Below are 12,032 nucleotides of genomic sequence, written 5' to 3' on the forward strand. Positions count from 1 at the left end.
AGTAAGAAACCCGACGAGAGATTTCAACAATAGGTTACAAAATCAACTCTTTTGAATCACATTGACGAACACTTAGGGTCAGCGGACTCTTTAACTGCAGTCTTCTGCCCTTATCTATGCTGCGAAGAAAGGAAGTATATTGACAACTTACATCTCCGGTGGCACTTCTTTGATGCATATTCAATCGAAGAGCCCCGCTCCAATTGTGTTAAACGAAAAAGGAAGTGGCAGCTTCAGTCAGAGTCCACGGGAGCTACTTTCGAGAACTTGAGTGATGGACAATTACCGAGCTTAGAGGATCATTTTCCCCCTACTCTGTTAACTACTTTTGAAGATCCACATATAAGCTCTATAGATGATCTCTCTATAGACTTGAGCGATGAAATATTGCCGGGCCTAGAGGATTATTTTCCCACCACACTGCCTACTAGTTTTGAAGAGTCGGATATGAGCTCTATAGATGATCTCTTTATGGAGTTCATACGCTTTGGTGATAACTCTCACTGACCAGGTGAGATCGTATCGTTGATACCGACTATTGCAAGAAATGGAGTTGCTTGACGTCAGACTCTTCGTCATCCCTGGATACTCTTACACGATTATATGGTGCTAGATTGACTGCATATTGGTTAGTCAGAGACTTGAATGTTAAAAACTTATCTTTCTTCACATGATATACTTTCCTTAGCAAGCCCCATGTCTGTGGTCAAGAATGGGCGTGATTATACTTTGGCTTCCTTGATGTAAGAAATAATAATTACGGTGTAGAGTATCCCCGACTTGAATGGAGACACAATTCTTTATTATAGCTTCAATATCTGAAAGCTAACCAACGCTAAAATGACAGCGGAAAGTCTTGCGACTATAAGGCTCTGCATCTAGGCCGAGATGCCCTTAGAAGAAAACCACAGCACCTAATATCAAGGTTATCAGCACTTTAGACATACATCCCCTCAATATGACTCTCTATGTATGTTTGTAGCTCACCGGCACACTATACAGCGATTCTGGTCAGGCTTTTGGTGCTTTTTTAAATGCTTGGCATCTTTTAGATAAAAGAGGGCTAGGTGCCAAAGCTGGCTAGCATTTTTCGAGTAATGATTCGCCTAGGCCATCAAAAACAACCATATCGATGGTCTATACCAATTACGCACATACACATTGAAGAGGGGAACGCTCAAGGCTGTATGCTCTGAGGCATACGGGTCGATTCAGCACTCGCAATTCAGTTTCATATTCGACTTTGCATGCAAAGGAACCCGGACATGCAGTCCAAGAAGTCAATTTAGAGAGGTGTAGAGGTGTCTTTTATTCAATCTGTCTCTTCCTACTACTTGTATCCTCCGGCTCCCCAAGATTACATAATAAAACTACTTCGTAAAGACAGGACAGGCAATGTTAATACGTAGTGGGAGACAAGGTCCCCCACTACAACATTTATGAGCTGGGTTTTATAAAACAAGCTCACTAGGCCCGAACATATCATTTATAGAGCAGCAAAACATAAGGTGGTCTCTTTCGCATTCGCGCTAGTGGTATGGAAAACCCCGTAGGAAAAAACCATACCCAAAGAGATCTAAATGCTATCGGACTTTTACCTGTCACTATAGAAAAGAAAGAGGGAGTAATCGTTCAATCCAAGAGCGGAAGACATGAATAATAGTCAGATGGCTGAGCCCATTTGTTTAGTCCCTAATGATTCTTTTATTCGGACGTAGTGCAGCTAGAGATCTGAATCTGACTCGTGGGTGATGGAGAAGATGTCGATTTCGATGATTTTGATGATTCCGATGCCGATAGTGACGATGTCGACGAAGATGATTCCGATGACGATGATTCCGATGACGATGATTCCGATGACGATGATTCCGATGACGATGATTCCGATGACGATGATTCCGATGACGATGATTCCGATGCCGATGGAGACGATGCCGATAGTGACGATGTCGACGATGTCGACGAAGATGATTCCGATGCCGATGGAGACGATCCCGACGCTGATGATTCCGATGCCGATGAATATATGTTGGAAGCAATACACGAGCTGCCAACCTTCAATCCGTTCTTCAATTTACATCCTGATTCCTCTCCCTTTCGGTTGAAAATTTTAACAACCCCGTCCTTGTTTACCTCAATCCATGCAATAGGCAAGTCTTTTATTTTGCCACAAATATCCACATATAATCTAGAGTAACCCGTTCGTGTACCATGTGTAACCTCGCTTATACCTAAGGCTTCGTTAATGCCAATCGTATATCTGTGGATTATCACTCACTTGCACAGCTATCTCCATCAAGGAGACCAAAAGATGCCGAGTATCCCGTACAACCATGGTTATCATCGGACCATATCACGCATTGACGGTCATAAGCAAGAACTTTGAGAGCGCCACCTAAGGCGGCACGTATGTAGACGCTAGCGAGAAGCAGGAAGGTAAAGAGGGTCATGTTTTCAACCTTTATAAGAATTGAAGAATAATATGCAGATACAAAGTGTGTAGTATCTCTGGTCTTAAGGTAGGATGGAAAAGCACGATTTTGTGCGCTAGATCGGCGAATTTAATTACCCATAAGTCTCTGGACGTGGTAATAAGCCCGCAACCCTACGACACGCTTTGCGACACGCTTTGCGATACGCTTTGCGACACGCTTTTCGATACACTTTGCGACACGCTCTTTGGATCGAGGTGTCACTAATTCCTAGACTTAATTTTGGCTCCTAGGCCAGCTTTCCTCTCGACCTACCTGATATGGCTTTGTCTAGTACGGACAGATTTGTGGAGTTATGGCACGCACTAATATGTACCTTTAAGTGGCGGTATCATGGTGCCCGGATGGATTAGTGTTACTGCTCTAGCTTTTAAACGTAGCTTAAGTAACGGCGCTGTCCTATAGTTAGCTTGCTCGTAGCGTTTGATAATCCTTCAGCCTGATATCAACCGGATCTAGATCTATAAAAGCGAGGTATCTTGGGCATTAATTGGGCGTAAGTCTTTATATTATCTAGCAAACATTATATATACTAACACTGCCTAGAATGAAAGGAACCGTCTCCTGGGTTTGCGTATCTTGTCATGCTAGCGATTCACAGCGCATGAAGATCAAGTTTACGGCACATAAGCCTGGGTCCTATCTTGTCTGCGTTTGGTCCTATTTACTACCTGCTAAGCGGTGTATTAATATCAATATATTATGCGCGAATTGCTTGAAGGAAACTAACCTTCTGTTATCGAAGGAACAGCGGGCGTTTATCCACAAGAAGAAGGATCAAATCATGTTTGAAAAAACTGTTGCTTGGGCAAAGCAGGAGTGGGATTTTTGGGTGATATGTTGCGAATGTCAACGTATCAACGAATCCGTGCAATAGGATGAGGGGTTGTATGTTTATTTTATTGGGGGTGTTTGTATATTTTAGACATCTTAGAGTTGAATCCCTAGTTTATAAAACGGGGCGGATCCCTTATAATGCCATTGCTTAGTGAAATTCAATTATTGGATCTAAAACCTTTTGACTTACAATATCGGGTGTCATCCTATGTGGAGACCAAACAGTTTGTCGCAAATCTTTGAGAAACCGAACTTGTCAGCTACTGTACCTGTCAAACAGTTTCAATGCACGGATCACAGTCTTATGGCAGAATTCATGAAAGCTAATATGATCTACTGCAAAATTCGGGTGTTTTTCTCTTTCTTTCATATACCCGTTCTCTAGATGGCTCCCTTGTTCGGCAAACCGGCCCAGGGGACTTCAGTTATAAAAGAATTTAGCATAAGAATCCTCCTATAGGTCTAAATTGGTAAACTGATTCCTATAACTCTTCAGATGTCCTATCCTTCGGACGCTTCCTAGGTCTAATGGCTTTAGTATTAGCCTTTCTCTTCCCTATATGAATATTATAGTTCAATATATAATCTCGAAGTATATCTATTGAAATTGTTCCTTCTAGCTTTTTTTTATAATTTGGATTGTCTCTTTTTCCGACCAGTATTAACCGTTCTTTTAAAGCTTCTCCAAATATCATGTTAATATCCGGGGTTCCTAGCCTATACTTATTAAGCACCGCAAAAAGATAGTCTCTTATAAGATCTTGCAAGGTTGCTCGCAGATTGTATCTGCTAGTCAAGGGGAATTTGTAGTAAATTCGTGATTCGAATAGGTAGACAATAATTATTTCTTAATATGATTTTAACCACGTTGAAAGTATTATAGGAAACTTCTAATTAAGGGTTATGAAATTTTTCGTTTCTATTGGTTGAGATATTTCCTTAAAACCGGCTGCTAATAGTAGAAAATCACGGTCGGGAGTTCTACTTGGGTAGGGGTCTATTTCTACAGGCTCGTATATAATCTCTTCTTTAATCGTATCTAGTCCGGAGTTTGTAGATAGCTAGAGGGCTTCTTCAGAAGGCGGCGAGTTTATAGGTTGAACTATTAGACGCTCCTCTTCAAAATCTATATATATTTCGATAGATTCAGGTGTGGCTTCGGAAATCCTCGAGAGACTTTATAAGGGGGTAGCTTGCGGTTCATTCTAAAGCTGCTGAAATAAAGTTTTTCTAAAGAAGCAGCTGATGATATCTTTTATTACTCCGAGTGATATTATATATTCCAATTAGAACGGATCGGGACTAAACATTTGGTTGGCAAAAATCATTCTTCGCTGCCGATTATACTTATCTTATATGGGGCTGTTAAATCGGTGGCTCGCTTTAAGTTCTAGGTCGTTTGTCGTGAATTAGGCTGTAGTAATTTCTTCCTCTGTATACCTAGGTAGGCTCCTCAAATAGCTCTAAAATCTATTAGATATTGATTATACCTTATGATCTTCGTAATTATAGAAGTCCTCCCTACAAACAGACTTGAAAAAGTCTTGTGCTATATATTGCGCTACATTTTTGTCTCGAAGTAAGGTGATTTGATTAGACTTAAATCCTAATCGCGAAGCCAATATAGTAAGCTTACTTAAGCTTATATCCTTAGTGGGCTATGCGAAGTTTTATCTAATCCTTTTTAGCCGGCTTTCTTGATAGACAAAATGCCTATAAGTAAAAAGCTAAAGCTAGATTATAGATACAGAAAACGAGGATTCGGTTTCTTATATTGTTGTAAAGCCTATCTCTATGGTCTGAACTTTAAGGAATCCTCTAGTTCCGATGATTTTCTATTGACTTAGTATGACCTTTTTAAGGCTTCCTTTGAATTTTAGCGGACAGAGATAGTGGAGCGCCTTTGCTGGCCGTTCAATAAATAGTATATCTTGGATAAGCGTATAGAGAGATATTATTCTTCCTAGTATTTAGAGAAGTCGACTCTTAAAGGCCTCCCTATCTTTAGTAATCCTAATAAGAGGAAATAGGTTTTTTGAATCTATGAGATCGGTGATGCGTTTTCAGTCTGCTAGAGAGATATAAGGCATCAATCCTTTAATATGGTATACGGAATCCGAATCTACAAGCGATCTATATCTAGAACTAAAAAGATGTGTCTATTGTTCCTATATTACGTATAAGTAATGATACAGGAGCTAGGAGGTTAGCTATAAATTAAGTAAACGGGTATTAAACGTATATCTAGGCATTTGAGTCTTAATATCCTAGTGATTTGGGAAGATCTCAAAGGTTTCTATAGCCTAATGTATGGTAACAACTTATCTAGAATATTACGCTGATTAGCATCAAGTTATAAGTGTTGTATCTGTTTCTAATAGTCTTTGGACCCAAGTCTAGCCCACTATTTCTGCTCTAGGGCAGTATTTTGTGAAATTTGGTATGATCTGAGGGATCGATATATTTCGCCGATAGTAAAACTTACACTTGCTATCGATTTCTTACGCAATTAGGCGAGTGTATTAGTCGAGATATCTAATACTATAATTAGTCTTTTAAAGAAAATATATATTTGCTGATATACCCTACTATCTAAATAGAGATCAACCAGCCATGTAATTTCCCCGAATCTCTCGCCAGCTTTCAGACGATGTTTTCTATATATATAAGTTATGAGATCCTCTCCTTCTAATATGAGATATGGCTGATTCGTAGGATCCAGAAGTGCTTCTCGGGTGACATTTGATTTTGCAAGTGCTCTTCTTAAAACCTCCTGTCCAATTGTCGCGGAAACTCTGTGCTTAGGTTCTAGATTGCCGCAGCCTTCGATTTCAAATATTCTAAGAAGTTTCTCCACGTCTTTCTTAGCGATCTCTCGGGTTCCTGTGAGATTATTTGCTTCAAATATAAGATGCTGTAACTTGATAATTGTGTATCCCTGATAACACTGTAGTCTTTGAAGGGCGAGGGTGTTCGTTCGGTGACTAAGAAGATTTTTACTTGTGTCTATATTTTTCGTTTTGCTTGGTATAGGAAAGGAGGCATGAAAATTTGTTAAAGGATGCAAAGGGTGGCGGTGATATTTTAAAATCTACCAGCAACACTTAAAAATGTGTCGCGTATTGCCCCGCGTTCATTGACTCCCCAGTAAGTCCCCACTCTCTAGTGAGTCCCTACTCTCTAGTAAGTCCCTACTCCCTAGTAAGTCCCTACTCTCTAGTAAGTCCCCACTCTCCAGTGAGTCCCCACTCTCCAGTGAGTCCCTACTCTCTAGTAAGTCCCTACTCCCCAGTAAGTCCCCACTCTCTAGTGAGTCCCTACTCCCCAGTAAGTCCTTCCTCCCCAGTAAGTCCCTACTCTCCAGTAAGTCCTTCCTCCCCAGTATGTCCCTACTCTCCAGTAAGTCCCCACTCTCTAGTGAGTCCCTACTCCCCAGTAAGTCCTTCCTCCCCAGTAAGTCCCTACTCTCTAGTAAGTCCCCACTCTCTAGTAAGTCCCTACTCCCCAGTAAGTCCCCACTCTCCAGTAAGTCCCTACACCCTAGTAAGTCCCTACTCCCTAGTAAGTCTATACTCCCTAGTAAGTCCCTACTCCCCAGTAAGTCTCTACTCGGGAGTATGTCCATACTTGGGAGAATGTCCATACTCGCCACTAAATTTCCGGGTTAAGAGTTAGTTGCCGTGCCTTGGTTTGAATTTGAATAGGATTGTAGGAATCAGTGTCGCAGGTAGACATGGGAACAAGGGTTGTAGTTAGGCTACTGTTAAGCAAAATAGCGACCTCGAGAATTCAGCTGATTGGTCTGTTTAACGGTGATTTTACATTTACTATACCTGACCCAAGCGGGGTCATTTATTATTTTTGCTGCAATCTATGTTCCTGGATTCTTGTATTTACGCTGTTGAACATTTATATACACTAGTATTAGTCACTCTTAAACCGACAAAACAAATTCTAGTCACTTTCTATTCACCAGCGAAATGTTAGAACGTGGTGTAAGTCCGTCTATGGACAACCCAGCTGAGGTATGTACGAGGTTGAAAAAAGCGTAAAAAGTCAATATACTAGACAAGTATTGATTTGATTCTCTTTCCTAGGGATATGACCCTATATTCAATTATCAGAAACGACTTTATTCTCTAATGGACAAGTTATTATGCTAGGAGCAAGAATCCAGACGCTATTACGGACACCTCGAGTCTAAAATCAATGTGGATTCTTCTACATATCTAAAATTGAGGGATTATTGCGTTCAGATCGAGAGAAAAGTCTCTGTCTTGGAGTATATACGATCGCAGCAAGAGACTTTATTACGATTCGCAGTGGAATCTTGTTAGGTTATGTCTAACAATCTTAATCTTTAAAGAAACAAAGCGAACCAGCTTGAATCTCGTTTTATTTATTTGTATCTAGCAATTGATAAAATGCTTTGTTCTTTGAATGATAACGATGGCACTTAGAAAAGCCAAAATATGGAACAACTTCTTCAAGAAAACCAGTATCAGCGAGAGCTGAATACCTATCTTCAGGGGGGCTCTTTCTGCTCGCGAAGAGATGCTACAGGACTTGAAAACATCTCTCGCAGAGGCATTTCTCGGCTTTTCCGTAGGTGATCATGACACCGAAAGCCATGAGCAGCAGTAAGATGAGAGTGTACCCTCGTCTCTTTTAACTGATGATTGGTCCACTGTTGATAATTTCACTGATCTACTTATGTGCGATATGTGATAAGTAGGTCTTAGTGGGTGCTATTGATCTAGAATTGTTTCTATCGATGGATGAATTGGGTCATGATATGGTTAAGAGTGATGACTTTCAAGTAGTTTTCATAATAGTATCATGTTATGCCAGACATTCTTTTATTAAATTAGTGAAAGAGGTCTAAGACCATGATATATTTACTTTTCACCGGTTCCTTATTCCATGATGCCTTCGAAGTAGCCCATCGCTTCCTCCCTTAATTTCCCGGATGTTGGTTAACTAGACGCTCGATGGATGGTTACCACTGCCACCAATTTCTTTGGCTTGGCCTATTGCTTTTGTGGGGCGCCGCAATATTCCATTATATTATTTTGCCCTCTTGTTTATTCCTATATAGCACTTTAGAACCCTAGCGACTTGATGCTGATATAGAATACCAGTAATCCCACGTGACTGTGTCTATCCTAACTCTGTGATTATATCATTCACTCTAGCGTCTGACGATTTGTACCCTTTCTGTTCTCTCTCTTACGGCTTGAGGAAGGCGCGTAAGCTTCCAGTTTGACCCTAAGGCTGAAACTTAGGTTCGAATAACTCGACGTTCTTATTTACGCGTGATCTAACTAAGTTCCTGATATCATACCGAGTTTGGGCCTGTGTATACACTAATTTCGTGATGAGTGGGCTAGTTCGTATTAGATGACGAGAATAAGGCTTACCAAGTACTAGTATTTTTCCTATTTGGGTTTCTATCTCTATATTAAGCTGCTTTTTCTAGATGGTGTGTCTGCTATGTATATTGATGAGTCTATTCTCACTAATGTGCTGAATATTATCTTCTGACTCAGCACATAGTGGATCATAAATTGAGACATAAAGTATCTGCTTAGTGTAAGTATATGGTGTTGTTGATATAGAACTTTGTACTGATGTATCTATTATCTTGTTTGACGAGGAACTGTAGTAAGTCTCGTGCACTCTTATAGTCACTAATCCTATCTAACTGTTAGAGGAGTGATATCCTCTATATACATATTTGAGCCTTTTTATGGCTATCGAGGAGCTCTTTGATATATGGTAACTGAGCTGTGATGCTGATACTAGTAGTAATAAAAAAGGCATGTCTATAGTCGCCGACTTTGCTATTTAAATTCTAATTAATAGACGATGGGCTAAAAGGCCTGTCGATCTAAGTCTTGTAGTTTTTATTTGGTTTAATGTGATCGAATAGTCTCTTTGTGAAACTAGACCGGGGCTGAAGTAGGATTGAGATTGAAACCGCCTGGTTATTGATATTATTCTCTTACTAACTGATTGTAAAAGGGTGTGATTGAAAAATATAAAATATTCTAATGGAGGGAATATCTAGGTTGATGCGTTGACCGGCACACATGACCTATGGTCTAGGTAATGATAATGTTATTTGAATGATATCACTTATATAGGGTTGTAAATTCATTCAGATATGGCTTCTTCCTACCACTGCATTGTGATAGATAATATGAATTAGCTACAACAGCCCTGTGATAACGAGGGTGTATATGAATACTAGTAGAAACACCCAAAAGTTCTCTTTAGCTGATCGGATATACTGCCACACTGCGTAGATTATTGTTGCCGCGTATCCAATATAGATTACAAGAAATACTTCGTAGACCCTTTTTTTAACTAGTGGTAGAACCATCAAAGCCAGGAATATACTGGCGGCCTTGGCTAAGGTTTAGTATATATATAATTTGGAGAAACTGGGAAAGCTTACCAGGAGACTGTAAAATTGTATTTCGTTTTCCCATAAAATCAGCTGTGATTGAGCAACGATTATAATATGAGCTAGAGCCTCAAATAGAGTCACTAATGCAAATGTTTGATGTAGAAATCTATAGGACTGGAGGGAAATTCTAAGAAGACGAGTAGCAAACTCGTAACCACCGCCCAAAAATATTGGAAATAAGTTAATGAGAGAGAGCTTTGCTGCTCTTTTGCTAGTATCTTAAACGGAATGGACCTGTATAATATTGCTGATACCAGTGCCGGCGAAATAAACAGCTGTGAATATTAAATGGGTTCTTGATGTATATCTAAATCTGAGGAACTGCTAGTAGGACCGGGTATAAATCACATAACACAATAAGAAAGACTGAACACAAGAAGATAAGAAAGAAGAGATTGATAAGAATGAGCAAGTACATAAAGTAAGATGATATAATAGGAATAAGAAAGCGATAAAACTGATGACTACTCCATAAATTGCTTCCGGTATAGTCGGAAAATGAGTGATGGCAAAAGTAGTTATCTATACAGGAAAAAAAAATAAACTTCTTTATTTACTTTAGTAGATACCAGGGGTATATTTATATGTCTTCATTATCTCTCCTGGTGGTTAGTGATGATAAAATATGAGTGGCCTTTATTGGTATGACCGGCCCGAGTCTATAATCATATCTCTGTAGTTGCTAGTGTCCACCTTAGGGTTTTACAGGGCAAAAAGGGGGTTTAAACGCCTGCTGGTGTGAGGAGAAAAAGGAGGGTGCTTTCGTGTGCCCGATTCGTGTCCGCAACTCTGCTTTCGTGTCTGTGACTCTGCTTTCATGTCCGCGACTCTGCTTTCGTGTCCGCGACTCTGCTTACATGGCTGCCACTATGTTTTGCGTGTATCTGGAGCTTTAGTCCAGTGTCTGAGGACTGGCTCAATATTAGAAAAGCACTAGCTTTTACTTTTGCTGCGGCCTAATCACAACCTGACAGGCAGTGTCTCTATCATAACTTCGGGTATTATCTGCCATCTGTGATACCGGAAAGGTAGTGAAAACCGACTGTTTATGCTCTAAGGAAATGAACCAAGCTTGACTAGATGGAAATTATGATAAAGTATACCACCTTCGGTATGTATCAGTAGCTAGCTAATATTAGTCAATTCGAACATGCTAAAGATGACCCAATTTGAAGATTTGAATAATCCTTCCCTAACAGCTATTGCTAAGAACAATCCCTAATGCTAATTTAGAAACCTCGATTGTGATGGGCCTAATCCTGAAAGGTGAGATTTTCAATTACACTTTATGCTGGGATCTTAACGTATTAAAATACTAATTAGATATGGCCTATCCTATCTTGGATATCCTACCCTGAAGTATTCTATGAAATTGGAAAGTCGATCAGGCGGGTTGCGGATGGCTAAGTCTTGGTAACTATTTTGGATACTTAACTGTCTTGATTAAAACAAAGACTGCCGACAAAAAGCTTACTAGCTTCTTTAAACTGCAAGTTGCGTTCTACGAAAATATAGTGGGTCTTGTAGAGGTATTCTACGATAGCAGAGCCACTTATTTGGTTTACAATTACTGTGGATTTGCTGTCAATCTTTCGTAAGTCGGCTTAACTCCTGCCGTACAGTTAAGTGAGATCGATCTCGCTAGTATCTGCAGGAGCGTTCTTAGGGGTCTTGAGTATATCTATGAACAGCTTCTGATAGCCTATGGGCGTGTCGACTGTGATAACATTATCCTATGTTCAGATGGAGGTATTAAGATAGGTAAGTTTCATATACTGTTTTCATTCATCGACACAAAACTAATTGTTTAGCCAACATCGGAGACAGTATGATCGATGATGGACCCACGTCTATAGATTTAGATCGCGAAAAGGTTGGATTACTGTTGCTTTAACTGGGTGATCTATAGAGATCTCTAGATGAACGTGAAGACCAAGCTAGAGCCCGGCAAATCGGGTTTAGGCTGTCGAAGTATGCGATTCATTTTGTAGAGCATATTAGCTCAGCATCTTTTTCTTACTTATTCGAGGTTGGGCTCTCTATATAATGTTCCTTAGTCTTATGCTCACAACTCACAGCATGCATTCTTGCAGCAAGTACAACCAGACAGTCGGACGTGGTATCTGATACAGTCACTAGCGAAATCTGCTTCCTCCCTAACACTTGCTTTTCTTTTCTCGGGACCCACTGCCAAGGCACTAGCGCCAGAATCTATTCAACGGGCATCAATA

At 40.1% G+C, this 12,032-nt stretch overlaps 1 protein-coding gene across 1 annotated transcript; it reads left to right on the top strand.

The window, feature by feature from the left end:
• Positions 1-1,695: 1,695 nt before the first annotated feature.
• On the top strand, positions 1,696-2,197 carry N7516_007340 (uncharacterized protein; the record flags this gene model as incomplete). Its single annotated transcript, XM_057220060.1, is given in 2 exon segments — positions 1,696-1,744; positions 1,761-2,197. 2 exon segments carry the CDS (start codon positions 1,696-1,698, stop codon positions 2,195-2,197), a joined length of 486 nt encoding a protein of 161 aa, XP_057074151.1.
• Between the last annotated feature and the right edge of the window lie 9,835 nt (positions 2,198-12,032).

This window comes from Penicillium verrucosum (genome assembly GCF_028828655.1).
Source record: "Penicillium verrucosum strain IBT 35672 chromosome Unknown utg000002l_segment0_segment0, whole genome shotgun sequence".
Lineage (NCBI taxonomy): Eukaryota > Fungi > Ascomycota > Eurotiomycetes > Eurotiales > Aspergillaceae > Penicillium > Penicillium verrucosum.